This window comes from Dendropsophus ebraccatus, chromosome 2, assembly GCF_027789765.1.
Source record: "Dendropsophus ebraccatus isolate aDenEbr1 chromosome 2, aDenEbr1.pat, whole genome shotgun sequence".
Taxonomy (NCBI): domain Eukaryota; kingdom Metazoa; phylum Chordata; class Amphibia; order Anura; family Hylidae; genus Dendropsophus; species Dendropsophus ebraccatus.
In genome coordinates, this window is record NC_091455.1 from 199,921,113 (window position 1) to 199,936,702 (window position 15,590).

Below are 15,590 nucleotides of genomic sequence, written 5' to 3' on the forward strand. Positions count from 1 at the left end.
CCTGTGCAATGTGCAGACTTTGTGGCTACAGAAAACGCTGGATTCACATGTTAGATCGCTTAGCGCTGGTCTGGGAACTTCTGAAGGTTTGCTACAGTGAGCCAGGATTGCAGGATCTTGTTAGTGATTATATAGTGTACAAGAGGCACACAGAGGCTGCTCTTTATCCACACTGCAGCTGAACATAGAGAAAGCAGACTCAGAGATGGAGTTTGCAGGGTGGTAAAAAGGGGTAAAAATGGCATAAACTAGTGCTAAAATGGCCAGATATGGTCCTGCACCTCATATACATACACAGGATAGCGCACACTGGAAAGTCACCTAAATGACAGTTACACTTTAATTTTCCCTCCCTGTCCTTTCCCTTCCTTCCTCCCACCATCCTTCCTTCCTTCCTTCCTTCCTCCTACCTTCCCTTCCTCCTTCTTTCCTACCTTCCTCCCTCCATCCCTTCTTCCTTCCTTCTTCCTTCTATGTTTCATTCCTTCCTCCCTCCATCCCTCCCTTCCTCGCTCCCACCCTCCTTCCTTCCTCCCTCCGTCTGTCCCTCCTTCCTTCCTCCCTCCATCTGTCCCTCCTTCCTTCCTCCCTCTATCTTTCATTCCTTCCTTCCTCCCTCCATCTTCCTGTCCTTCCTCCCTCCGTCCCTTCTTCCTTCATTCCTCCTTCCATGTTTCATTCCTTCCTCTCTCCGTCCCTCCTTCCTCCCTTCCCTCTCCTTCCTTGTTACCTCTGTCCCTCCTTCCTTCCTCCCTCCCTCCGTCTGTCCCTCCTTCCTTCCTCCCTGCCTCTATCTTTCATTCTTTCCTTCCTCCCACCGTCCATCCTTCCTTACTTTCTCCTTCCCTTCCTTCCACCGTCCATCCTTCCTTACTTCCTCCTTCCCTTCCTTCCACCGTCCATCCTTCCTTACTTCCTCCTTCCCTTCCTTCCTCCCACCGTCCATCCTTCATTACTTCCGCCTTCCCTTCCTCCCTCCTTCTTTCCCTCCTTCCTTCCTCCCTCCGTCCCTTCTTTCCTCCTTTTATGTTTAATTCCTTCCTCCCTTCCTTGCTCCCACCCTCCTTCCTTGTTACCTCTGTCCCTCCTTCCTTCCTCCCTCCGTCTGTCCCTCCCTCCTTCCTCCCTCCCTCTATCTTTCATTCCTTCCTCCCTCCATCTTCCTGTCCTTCCTCTCTCTGTCCCTCCTTCATTCCTTCCTTCCTTCCTCCCTCCCTCACTCCCACTGTCCTTCCTTCCCTTATTTCTTTATGTTACTTTACTTCTATTATCATCGCTTTGTTTTACCCGCCAGCAGAATCTCCTCTTTGATGAGGTGATACTGGTTAAGGAAATGGGAACTGATAGAATCATGGAAAAACTGACCATCCCAGGTGAATCTAAAACCTGTAGGATCCCAATCCATCAGCCCTTCCACATGACCCGGCTGCACTGTGACCTGTCACTCTGGAATCCTGCACTATATGGAAAACTCATTATAGTGCTACAAGGTCAGGAAACCAAAACCCATTCATGTCCCTGGGGCTGCGGCGGTGGGGGGAGGGGATATACAGGTGGAGCACTTGCCCCCAATGCCGCGTCCCAGGGCCCCTAGTAACTACTTTTTTTTTTTTTTTTTTCAAAAGTATTGTCACACCAGATACTATATAGTATTACAGCAGAAAATTGAATAATACAAGTTCATTTAGTGTCGGTGTGTGTGTGACATCAAACTTATTGACTGTTTCCAATGACACCAGCAGAACTGGGAATGAAGCTCTGGGCTATAATACAGGATTTAGAACAGGGGTATGGAAATTCAGTAAAACTACAACTCCCATCATGCCTGGACAGCCAAAGCTAAAGCTTTGGCTGTCCAGGCATGATGGGAGTTGTAGTTTTGTAGAAACTGTGCCAATCTTTCCATTATAATTTGCCCTGTCAATTCCACTCCTGATAGTATTACTCCTGGTAATACTATGTGTGAACATAGCCCATAGATGCCTTTAGAGTTTACTATGTAGTAGGCCATGTTTTCCAGGATTAATGATTCTTTATTACAGTCAGATGACATTACTGATGATTGTTAATCTTGGAGGAACAGAGTAGGATGCAGAACTTCTGTGCAGTGTAAAACATCAGGGAAGGTTTCGGCCTGCTCCACATTACAGCCCCTGGCGGTGTCCTCACAGGAACTCAGGTCGGACAGGTTTTACCAGACACAATGTACCTTCTGATTTACATAAATGAATGCAAGTGCCTCCCTGTGCCATGTGGGGAGTGTGATCTACAATATAGGAGTCCATGCACAAAGAATAGATCTGTAGTCACCAGCTAAAACTACAACTCCCAGCATGCTCTGACAGATACAAGCTGTAAGGGCATGCTAGGGGTTGTACCATTATGGCCATAACATTATACCATATTATACTTTATGGCCTTTGTGATATTCCGCATACAGTCACTGGGGGAGATTTATCAAACATGGTGTAAAGTGAAACTGGCTCAGTTGCCCCTAGCAACCAATCAGATTCCTCCTTTCATTCCTCACAGACTCTTTGGAAAATGAAAGGTGGAATCTGATTGGTTGCTAGGGGCAACTGAGCCAGTTTCACTTTACTCCATGTTTGAGAAATCTCCCCCATTATTTCTTCCTTTTTAGCTTTTATTCTTATTTAAACATGCAAACTAGAAGCATCAGTGTGCATACAGGTTCAGAAACAGTATGGGTGGCTGATATGGAGAAGGATTCTTCTGACATGTCCTAAAGAACATAACTAGACTGACATCTATGATGTCATAGTAGATTACCTGATTGGATTTCACTTGTGATGTCACAGCAACATTCTCGGTTGACGCCCACTTGAGAGCAGCTTGTCTGACTGTTGTGATGTCATAGGTGTTTACCTTGTGATGTCATAACTGCATCCTACAGAAATGTATTTGTGACATCACATCAACTGAACTGTCTGGAACAGACTTGTGATGTCACAGCAGAAAGAAATCATGATTGTGATGTTATAGCGGCTTACCTGTCTGGAACACACTTGCGATCATAAAGATACCCAGTTGTGAAGTCATAGCTGCTTACCTTTCTGAAACTTACTTGTGATGTCACAGGGGCTCATCATAAAGAAATGAAGGTTGTGATGTCATAGCTGCTTGCCTGTCTGGGACTTACTTGTGATGTCACAGGTGCTCATCATACAAAAAAGAGCTGTGACATCACAATTGCTTATCACTTGTGATGTCCCGGGAGGTTTCCCTACGAGAGACAAGTGAACCTCTCGAAAGTTCGGATTCAAATGTTGATCTTTCAGGTTTGTGAGAACCCGAGTTTTTTCGGCAGGTTCATTCATCTCTATTCCTGACTTAAAGGGGTACATCTTTTTCTTTTCAATCAACTGGTTTCAGAACGTTATATAGATTTGTAATTTATTTCTATTTAAAAATCTCAAGTCTTCTAATACTTATCAGCTGCTGTATGTCCTGCAGGAAGTGGTGTATTCTCTCCAGCCTGACACAGTGCTCTCTGCTGCCACCTCTGTCCATGTCAGAAACTGTCCAGAGCAGAGGTTTTCTATGGGGGTTTACTACTGCTCTGGATAGTTCGATGTCAGCATACAGCACTGTGTCAGACTGAAAAGAATACACAACTTCCTGCAGGACATACAGAAGCTGATAAATACTGGAAGACTGGAGATTTTTTTAAAATAAGTAATTTACAAATCTATATAACTTTCTAAAACCAGATGATTTTAAGGAAAAAGATCTGGGATAGAAAGAGATATAGGGCCATATTGTAATGCAGGGGTATGGCACCTTGGCTCTCCAGCTGTTGCAAAACTACAACTCCCATCATGCCTGGACAGCCAAAGCTAAAGCTTTGGCTGTCAAGTCATGATGGGAGTTGTAGTTTTGCAACAGCTGGAGAGACAAAGTTCCCTAAGGGTCCATTTACACAATCTGACAGATTATCTGCCAAAGATTTGAAGCCAAAGACATGAATGGACTATAAACAGAGATCAGGTAATAAAGAAAAGCCTGAGATTCCTCCTCTTTTCAAATCCATTCCTGGCTTTGGCTTCAAATCTTTGACAGATAATCTTTCTGTGTAAATGGACCCTTACCCCTGTTGTAGTGAATCACCCATAACAGCTATAGGGGACACTTCTCGGGTACTAATGCACTCTCTATACAAGCCTTCTGTATACAGGACGTGAGCGAAATGCCGATGTATCCAGTACTGCCGAAACCTTTCGCTTCAGAAGGAGTTAAATACTTTGTCTCAGCTGTAAAGTGAGAATTCCTTAGTATAATATAGTTAGAAGAAAAGAAGAGACAAAGTAACATCAAAGCCTCCGCCGCCATATGGAGTTATCCGTGCCCCTCAGCATCACTATTAGTCATCTCTTTCTTCTCGCTCTACCTATATAGTCGGATTTCTTCAGAAGGGAAATATTCTTTCGTCTTGTTTAAAGTGATTGGGATTCCTTGGGAGATCTGTGCTTTTAAGGGCAGTGGTGATTTAGAGAAATTTGCACACTTTAACTCCACCTCCTCCTCTTCACTGTGTTTCACCCATGAAAGACCAGTCGGGAGACACTGGAGGAGAAGAGTGAGCTGTAATATCCGGCAACCTGCTATTAGGCTCCGGCTGAGCGTGTACACACACGACTACTAGTGACAACAAGCTCCATGGCCGTGCGCACGACCTCCAGCCGGAGCTGAGGGCGCCCTGGTGGAAATGGAGAAAGACTGGAAAGACGGCAAGAAGATCAGAGCCGAGAAAAGATTCGTATCGCTGTGTTGCGCCGGATCCAGACACCAATCAGGGATTAGCAAGGTAGAAAAAAAAAATCTCCAATAATATCTATACCTATATACTGTATACTGTACGGTGTGAGATTTGGCTCCGCAAGGTGTTGTCAGGTAGATCTACTCCATTATCGTAAACGGGGTTATCGCAAAGTGCAAACAATGTAAGAGGTGATGACAAACTCGGCTCTGCTATATCTGTAATAGATTGTAGTCTAATCGCTTTTCTTTGTGTAGCTGCTACTTGTTTGTTGGCTTCTTTTTTTAATATTTAAGATTATTGAACTCTGACCTGTTGCTCTTCAACTATTAAAGGAGTACTCTTTTTCTTTCAAATCGACTGGTTTCAGACAGTTATATAGATTTGTAATTGACATCTATTTAAAAATCTTAAGTCTTCCAGTACTTATCAGCTGCTGTATGTCCTGCAGGAAGTGGTGTATTCTTTCCAGTCTTACACAGTGCTCTCTGCTGCCACCTCTGTCCAGAGCATGAGATGTTTTTTTTTACGGGGATTTGCTACTGCTCTGGACAGAGGTGGCAGCAGAGAGCACTGTGACTGGAAAGAAAACTACACTTCTGGCAGGACATACAGCAGCTCATAAGTACGGGACGACTTGAGATTTATAAATGGAAGTAAATTATAAGGCTAAGTTCACACAACATATGGAGACCGTCCGTTCCGTGACCTGGCTGGGACACAGAACGGCCTGTCTCTGCACGGATCATCCCGGCCGGTACATCCCGGCCGGATGATCTTTTGGCCGCAGGTTTCTGATGCGGGCGCATCAGCGTGCGCCCGCATCAGAACCTCCCATAGCACACAGTGAAGCGAGCGGCCGGAGCCAGGGTTTTCTACGGCCGCAATTCATTGAATTGCGGCCGCAGAAAACTGACATGTCAGTTATTTGCTGCCCCATGCAGGATCCCGGATGGAGCGTATACGATGTGTGTACGCTCCGGCCGGGATCCCATAGCACAATAGGTAATGTTCACCCGTAGAAAGTACAGCCGTTGTTGCCGATGGCAACAACGGCCGTACGTTTACGTAGTGTGAACATAGCCTAAATGTGTATAACTTTCTGAAACTAGTTGATTTACAATAAAAACATTTTTGCCGGAGTATCCCTTCAAAAAAATCAATACAAGGGGTAGCAAGTATCAGAAAATCAATAGGATGGGTGGGAGCCTGGGGCAATACAAGTGAATGAGCTCTTGGGCATCCCCTTTTTTCTAGTAACAGGTCCAGCCGGAGTACCTATTTGGTGGAGAATATTTTAGCATTTACTATTATAGAGGTGACCGTCCCAGTTGATCACACGGGAAAGTTTCTGGGATTGCTTTGGGCATAGTTTTTAACAGTGTTGAAATAAAGTAATAGTATTGGAGACATGCCAGTTAATAAATATGTGTATACAGAACCTACACAAATGGGAGGGAAAGGAGTCACCAGAAGGGCATAAAAGGAGCGATACACACCCGGCGCTTCTATCCCTGGTTGTAAAATCCACCATCATAATAGAGGGCTCAGTCTAAGCCTTGCTATGGGGTGCCATTCTGCCATGTCCGCCCATGTAATGCATGCACAGGAGTCTACAGGAATAAAGAGATGCTCACCTCTTGGGCCTGGTCTATGAGGACACAGACCATCTTACACAGCTCCTCCTATTATAGTCACTATATGCGCCTCACTCATCACCAGAGGAAGCTGCGCTGGCTGTGGCAAGTCTGATGTTGGGCCCTTCTTCTTTCCTATTTGGTGCAAACGAACCTATAGAGATGGGAAGAAGGAGGTGTGTAGGCTCGAGGGATCATGACTAGACCGTGGACGGAAAAACAAGCATCAGTCCATTCTATCCTAACATAAGCTGGTACCATAATAGGGGGTACAGACTTATCCCTGCAATGGGCTGCCACCCTTCTATATACAGCCCTAGTCTATCCATGTAATGCATGCACTACACAGGTCCTCTAGATCAGCTCTTAAAGTGTCACTGTCATTTCCATTTTTTTTTTGTTGCAGAAATCAATAGTACAGGCGATTTTAAGAAACTTTGTAATTGGGTTTATTAGCTGAAAAATGTATTTTTATCATGATAAACCGTTTGAAGCTCCCCCCCTGTCTTCATGATTTTCTATGGAGAGAGGAGGAGTGGAGGGAGATGAGGCACCAAAACAGGACAACAAAGAGTTAATTTACAGCTACATCACCAGCTATCTCCTCTGACAGTCAGCACTGACTTCTCTGACCTCTGAATACTGGCTTTCACACAGGTCCTGCTGTGTAATCCTTTGTTCTCTGCTCTCTGCTGGTGACTAATCTCCCCCTCCCCCCTCTATAGAACAGACAGGACTCGACTGATGTAAAAGAGTCAAGATTTACTGATAATGAGCAGTGAATGAGAGAAAGGGAGCGGGGACCTGGGGAAAGTCTTTTTAAATGCAGATAATGGCATATTTACCTAGTAAACCCAATTGCAAAGTTTCTTAAAATCACCTGGACTATTGATTTCTGCAAAAAAATAAAACAACAGTGACACTTTAAAGAGTTGTTCACTTCCTGGCCGAGGTCCATCAGAGTGGGTGCCACTCTATGCAGTCATCATAGAAGAAAAGATGCTCTATAATTCTAAATCTGGCGGCTGAAATTCCACTTAGGACCAGGGGAGGCTGTGGTGGCTGCTGCAAGACAAATGTTGGTCTTATCCCCTTTCCTATTTGGTGAATAAGAAGCTACCTAAATAGTGGCATAATGGCTTAAGGGGGTGAAGAAAGGGCACGATAGATGGAGAAAGGAGAAGTAAGCCACTGCCAGATGTCTCTGGCATCAGCTTATGTCTTTGAGAACAAGAGGATCAGGTCCCCGAGAAGATCATGCCCTATCCTTCTCTTCCCCAATGTTATCTATCATGGGAGACTCAGGAGACCACCATATACATTAAACAGTTGGCCAGTTTCAACCTGATCTGCAGGATTGGCTGACTTTTATTAAAATCTATATGGGGGCCTTTAAGCTATAAAACCTGGCAGAGTAAAGCAAGGCCTAATTTTTCCCATAGTATTGGCCACCTTTCTATTATATTCCTCTTTGTTTCCATCCATATAATGCAGGCCACTAGATAGGCAATACTCTAACACAGCTGTTCTCCTCCTGGGCTGGTTCCACCAGAGCGGGGGCCGTCCTTACAGAGTCCCACCCCCTCTGATATCCATATGCCCTTATAAGGAGACAACCATTTCAAACTGGCTAAAACTAGCTTCTTCACTCACCTAACCTATGTATTTAGCCAACATCATCATAATACATTGTTTTATATGTTTGTTTGTTACTTTTTTCTTTGTGATTGGTTGTTTTCCTCTCTGGAAATTCAAGTTAGACAGCTGACGGCATTGTTACAGTGGAAATCCTAATGAAAATGTCAAGTAATTACTGGAAGCATCTACAATAGCGGATGTCTTAAACTGTGACTCTTATCTCCGCTGACTTTTAAATAACATTCATGTCTCAGTGCAGTGAAGATAATGGGCTGTGATACACTCTCTGTGTCCTTCACGTGCTCCACCTCATTTCTCTTTGATTAACTCCGCTTCTTAAAAACAAATGAAGTCGTATAAGAAAACGTTGCTATTAGTTATTCTTCCTGCCTGTAGATAAGTGAGCAAAAAATAAGTATTTCTCATCAGGTGGTAAAATGGGTCGGAGCTCGCTTTAGCTGTCGTGATGAGATTTCTCTGTAGATGGGGTTGTGCACATAAGACGGCTCAGGCAGCGCATTTGTAGGGAGGAACAGATATGATCCTCCTGAATATTGGGCAAATCCTATTTAGAAATAGTTGATGGAAGTGACTGCTACGAATCTATAGGTTATTCATTTCAAGGCTTAACTATGGCATTCTCCCTGCACTGTGGATGTTTACTTAATGCGCTCAGTAAAAGACATGAACAGTGTAACTGTTTGCGTGTTAGCAGTCTGGGTTTTTATTCAGTGTTTACCCAGTCTGTCAGTGGTATATGTCAGCAACGTGTCAAAAAGGGATGCTGACATATAACATAGCATACTAGTAGCAGCACATTCAGTTTAACGACCCTAACGTAGCCATCTAGTGACTTTATGTGTGCCATTTCCCACATGTATATGTTTATTTAGCATGACTCAAAAGCATAAAAGTCTGAATAAACATATATATGTGAGGCAAATAGCCCGAGTATAGTCATTAGTTGAATCTGTTTGAATCATGAAACTGAATAGGGCCACTTCCAATACACCACGGTATATGTCGGCATAACTTTTTTACAGGTTGCCAGTTTATATTACTGACTGACAGGGTAAATGCTGTATGATTTCAGCCTTTTTTTATTACATTATATGTTGTCTATAATGGTGATTATACATAACAGATCTTATTTTATTACTTATCAATGCAGAAATCAAGGTCATTCTTACTTTTTTCTCCCTGCACTGTGGAGGTTTACTGAACGGGCTCTGTTAAGGACATGAAAAGGCAACTTACTAGTTTAGTTTTGTTTATTATTGTGACTTTAATAAGAATTAGTTCCTATTTTATTAGTAATCAATGTCCAAATCCCGGTAATTCCGCAAGGTCCACTTACTTTTCTTCCTGTATTGTGGATGTTTACTGAATTTGCTTAGTAAAAGGCATGAACGCTACAGCTGTGTGTGCATTATTAGTTAAACTACATTGTGTTATCTATAACTGTGACTAAAGATGACCACACACCTTCAGCTGTCAGTTATTTATTCTGTCCGCCTCTTGTCCTCTCCATACACAGGAACATTTGGCACCACAGAGCGTTCCTGTGTTCTCTTTGGGGAGAGGTAAGCTGCAACCAGAGAGCTCTGACTGCAGCTTTTCCTTCCAGAACAGATGATGTCGGTGATAATAGGGGTTGGAGGTGATGGAAAATCACCGCCATCGCCACCACCAACTACTGCAGCGGGTACAGCCGACAAAAGTATAAGGTGTATGGGAACCTTTTGATAATCGGGTTCCATTTTATTAGTCATCAATGCGGAAATCCAGGTCGTTGCAAAGGGCTTGCTTACTTTTTCTCCCTGCACTGTGGATGTTTATTGAATTGGTTCAGTAAAGACATGAGTATTACATCTGTTTGTTTTATTAGTTTAGCTAGATTGTGTTTGTCTATTTTTAAAACTTAGATAACAATCAGATCCCATATTATTAGTCATCAATGCAGAAACCCAGGTCGTTTCAAAAGGTTTGCTTACTTTTTCTCTCTGCACTGTGGATGTTTACAGAATTAGTTCAGTAAAAGCCATGAGTATTACACCTGTTTGTGTTATTAGTTTAGCTAGATTATGTTGTCTATTATTATGACTGATATAACAATCTGATTCCATTTTATTAATCATCAATGCAGAAACCTACGTTGTTTCGAAAGGCTCCCTTAATTTTTCTCCCTGCACTGTGGACGTTTACTTAATTGGTTCATGAAAACACATGAACACCACAACTGTTTGTGTGTTATTATTTAGCTAGATTGTGTTGTCTATTATTATGGCATCATAGATAACAATCAGATCCCATTTTATTAGTCATCAATGCAAAAATCCATGTACAGTGGTGCCTTGGATTACGAGCATAATTTGTTCCAAGACTGTGCTTGTAATCCAAATCACTCTTAAAGCAAAGCAAGTTTTCCCATAAGAAATCATTGAAATGCAGACAATTGGTTCCACACCCCAAAAATAACGATTCTTTTTTTATTCTAAATAACAGGTAAAACAAATAAAAAATTTAAAAAACAGCTGATTTTGTCATATTATAAGTTACTGTACAGTATAGCAATCAGCATGTAGAGTATAATGTATAGTAGGTGCATAAACCTGAAAAATAACAGCAGCAGTTTGTAGATATAGGATGGAGCTGCAGATCCCCATAATGTAGTAGCGTAGTACAACAGGCTAGAATAGAGAAGATGGGGCTGCTGTCAGAGGTCTGTGTGGTCACATGAAAGCAATGAGGAAGGGGTGTGTGTTTAGCATGGACCAATCAGGAAGTGAAAAATCACAGAGCTGTGCAGGAGTTCAGAGACAGAAATTTTTCTATACAGCAGTGTGTATAGCTGAGTGTAAGTGCAGGCACATTATATCAGGAATGGAGAGACAGGAATGGGAAACACAAGGGCTGACAGAGACTGCAGGAAGCATGAAAGAATGAGCAGGACAGATGTGGGCACATACATGCAGCACTCTCTGTCTGGGGAGAGAGGGGTTACAGCTATGAAGAGATTACCCCCACAGTCCTGTCCCCTGATGCAAGCCCCAGCCTGAAGTAGATCTGCTATGATTTAGAAGGTGAGGGAGACTTCCTGGGTCAGAGTACAGGGCTGTAGACCCCGCTATGCAGACCCTGCCCCTTCCCCACTCCCCCTCCCACCCAGTACAGGGAACTCTTAAACCAAAGCAATGCTCTTAAACCAAGTTAAAATTCTGAAAAACTGTGAGCTCTTCTTGCAAAACGCTCTCAATCCAAGTTACACTTAAACCAAGGTACCACTTGTACTTCAAAAAAGTTACTTTTCTTGTAACCTTATGATACGAAAACTAAATTTTCAGTTTTGCCATGGTCAGTATCATTGACCTGAATGAGGTCATGCATATTGATTAGAGAGGGTGTCCCCATACGGGCACAGGGAGGTTATAAAAACCATTTGAACCCTGATCCCTTCCCAGGAGATAAGCGCAGCCATGGGAGCATGTTATCTCACTGTAGTGATTTTATATCGGAGTCACGGTGAAGATTATTCAGCAGGATTATCTCCATTTATTGTCTGTATACGGAATACGCCTGATGGATCGCCCTCCTGTCCTCTAATCCATAATTGAAGGGAGGAGATGTGATACATGTCAGGTTATAAAGATACACCGTATGATATCCATGGTGTAAAAGGAACATTCATATTAGTAGGAATGCGACTGAACGCGGTGAACCATCACGGTCCTGGGTTTATACATGCAGGTGGGAGCGATATGTACATTAATTATACATTTTAGCTATAAATAAGTCATGAGTCAAAGTAAAGGTCGCTGTAAAATGTACTTTTATCTGGACAGGACATTAAGACCAGTGTGGACCTGAGTCATTTTACATTAAAGCTAGATCTCCATGGTGACTATAACTTTTCCATGATTTACGTCCCACTTTCCTTTAGAGCAGGGGTAGGGCACCTTGGCTCTCCAGCTGTGGCAGAACTACAATTCCCATCATGCCTGGACAGCCAAAGCTTTAGCCTGCATTAGAGCCTTTGCCTAATGTACATTGTCAGTGTACATCAGGATACCAGCAAAACGGCCACGTATGGTGCAGCATACCCACAGCTGGCCCATTGAATTTTACACTCTCTATTTTCTCATCATATATTTTTATATTCCAGGATTTGACAAGCTAAACTATGTAAAACAAGTATACATTCAACAGATACCGTGTTAATTAGAAAAAAAAAAGGGCTAGGGATTATTTTCAGGGTAAGTCTTATTTTCAATTAAACACGGTATATCCCTACACTGTATTCCGTACTCCTCCTGTACTGTAAGTTCTTTATTTATATCTCCCTCCCCCCTCCGTAGCACTTCCCCCATACTGTATACACCCCTCCTCTGTAGTTCTTCTCCTATACTGTATATATCCCCCCCTCTTTAGTTCTTACTCCATTCTGTATACCTCCCTCTCCCCTCTGTAGTTGTTCCCCTTATACTGTATACATCTCCCTCTGCAAGTAGTCTCCATAGTGTATACCTCCCCCCTTAGTTCTTCCCCCATACTGTATACCTCCCTCCTCTGTAGTTGTTCCCCCATACTGTATACCTTCCTCCCCCTCTGTAGGTGTTCTTCAATACTTTATACATCCCCCCCCCCCCTCTGTAGGTGTTCTTCAATACTTTATACATCCCCCCCTCTGCACGTGGTCCCCATACTGTATACCTCCCTTCCCCCTCTGTAGTTGTTCCATGTGCCCCCCTCCCCCATATTCAATGTCCCCTACTGAGCATCTTCTTACCCTTCCTGCCTCCCCTGCAGCTTGTATTAAGCAGGTGGGGGCGGAGCATAACAAGTCTGGCCCTGATTGGCTGATACTCAGCACCCAGTGTCAGGGATCCGGTCAGCTGACTATAACTAGGGCTTGTATTTCACACCTACTCCAAGAAGCTGCAAAATGAAGCTAGGTCTTATATTCGGAGTAACACTGTAGGAGTTGTAGTTTTGCAACAGTTGGAGACCCCCAGGTTGGGGACACTGCCATACAGTCACTCATTCTCATAGACACCAGTCTTTCTAGCCAGAACCAGATTTTCCATCTCGCTGGTGCAGACCTGCTGGTCCATTGTGAAAATGCCCTTCAACTTTTTTTTTCCAGTCCGGTGACTAATTACAGTGAATCTAAACTTAGCTCCATTGCTTTTATCTCATAATCACCGGTTACAGGAGAATAGTAATAAATACCGTGGTAAACAGGAGCTTATGATGGAGGTAATACGGGACAACAGAATACCTGAGCAGTGACAGGGCCAACGCCGCTCGCTTTTCATGCTCGGAATATCTCAATGAGGCGTATGGAGCCTGACACCCTGGCTCATACCGATGCATTATGGTAGCATGTCCAATTGTTAGTGACAGGTTATAGGGGTACTCCCAGAGGTATAATATATTTCAGATAAGCATACCTGTCATTTTAGGTACTTTGCAGGTTCCTTCTAATTTTCAGTTGTCCCTGAGGTGGTGGGTGTACACTAGCTGCTTTGATGTCTCCTATACACTGAAGAGGGGACACTGCTCCCTATATATCTCATCATCAGAAGCTGCAGCAGCATGGAGGACATTATAGAGCAGTCTACAGTTGCGAATACAGCACTGATGTGTGTGTGTGTGTGTGTGTGTGGGGGGGGGGGTATTATCAGCTGCAGGTCACACTCCTTTCGGCCCGTGTAAAATGCCCTTTAGATCTGCTCACTACAGTCTCTTTGTTTGTTTCTGGCTCATTCTAGCCACTTCCTCTTACCCCTCCCCTCTATAACTTTCTATTGGCAACATGTAATCTGATCCCTTGGTAAGATAAGATGGATTTAAGATATTTTTAGAGTGAATGCTCTAACTGCTCAGCCAGTCAGTGACTGAGGCGGGATTCCTCTTCAGTCAATCACTGGGTGAGTGAGTACTTCCCGCTGAGGCTGCGGGGGCATGGGGACAGGTAAGTATAGATTCTTTATCATGTCACCCCCCCCCCCTGCAGGGGCTGGGTTTTGAGATTTGTCTGGAGTTCCCCTTTAATACAACATTTTCCACTTAAGGTGACCACTTAAGGTAATATAAAAATGATGTTATTAGTATCCAGAGCCAGTAAGACAAGCAGTATGTCAGCCACAGGTCTTCCCTGTGACCCGTCTGACTTTATATTCCTCAGGGAATACCTGCAATATATTGTTGACTTATCTCACACATTAAATGTATTTTTCCAGATAATAAATAAGCAGAAAGAGCCTTTCTCAGCATTTTTTCCCCCAAACCTGCAGTTGTTTAGTTCTATCAACAAAGTTGCAAAAAAAAAACTGCCTGGTTCAGCACAACAGAATAAAAAAAAAAAAAAAAAAAGACAATTTTTGATGTGATTCTTTGAAAAGTCCTAAAAAGCTGCTATTAAGGGAGAGACTATCATCTAGACGTGTCTTTGAAATACTGTGAAAAATGAAATCATTGAACGCTTCGCGCAGGAGAAAGTTGCTTGTTTGGGATTATATAATTTTCTGGAGGAGGAACAGGACAGGTTAGGGTGATCAGCGACAGAAGGGGCATGTGATTGCTTTACAGCACTAGGCCGAAAAGAGCCACACCTGAGAGTGAACTGGAGAAAAGCAGAGCTGATCGTGTTAGGACAATGTAGAAGTAGCTCCTTCCCTACTTGTTATTGTGGTCCATCTAGTTTCCTATCCAGGCATGGCCAAATTTTGAGAAATTACAGCTTTTTACTTTATTTTAGAACAAGGGGGACAAAAGAAATTAAATGAGCACTGTCACTTTAAAAAATGTTTATGACCACTGAATAAAGGCGTACTCAGTATATCATGCAGGAATTGGTGTATTCTTTCCAGTCTGACACAGTGCTCTCTGCTGCCACCTCTGTCCATGTCAGGAACTATCCAGAGCAGTAGCAAATCCTCATAGAAAACCCTCTCCTGCTCTGGAAGACTGTAATGTCTTTCTAGTCTTACTGCAGGAGACAGTCTCCATTGTACGTTTCCGTCGGTGAGTCAGAGGTCGTAGTGAGCTGGGGAATGAAGCACTTAGCCACACACTTCTTCTAGCTCTGTCTAATGATTGGTGGGGGTCTGAACATCCAGACCCCAACCTAGCAAAAGTTTTGACATGTCTCTAGAACATGCTTAAAGTTTTTGAATGTGACAGAGACACTTTAAGTTGGACAATACCTTTAGAGAAGAGGTTGCCCAGAAACAAGTGACCTAAAGGGGGTATCCAGAATAAAAAAAAAAAAAAAAAAAGACAGCAAAAACAGCATCACCCCTGTCCTCAGGTTGTATGTGGTATTGCAGTTCAGCTCCATTCATTTCAATAGAACTGAGCTGCAAAATCTACACCCATCCTATGGACAGGAGAGGTACTGTTTCTGGAAGATAGTGGGCATGCTTTTCTAAACCTAGACAAATTCATTTAAAAGGGGTTGATCAGTGGGACATGTCTTTAGTTAAAAAAGGGAAGACTCAACTCAGTAACTACCTACCTGCTGTTCTGCTTCCTGA

General features: G+C 43.2%; 1 protein-coding gene across 18 annotated transcripts in view; it reads left to right on the forward strand.

The window, feature by feature from the left end:
- KIAA1217 (KIAA1217 ortholog) overlaps positions 1-15,590 on the forward strand; it is a 454,907-nt gene that overhangs the window by 250,985 nt on the left and 188,332 nt on the right. The window contains exon 1 of one of the 18 annotated variants that reach the window (XM_069959066.1): positions 4,577-4,825. The exons of the other annotated variants lie outside the window; for them this stretch is intronic. Coding sequence (XP_069815167.1) covers positions 4,727-4,825 — 99 coding nt within the window. The 5' untranslated portion in view covers positions 4,577-4,726. Of the gene's footprint in view, positions 1-4,576; positions 4,826-15,590 lie in introns of those variants that run through there. 18 annotated transcript variants of the gene reach the window in all.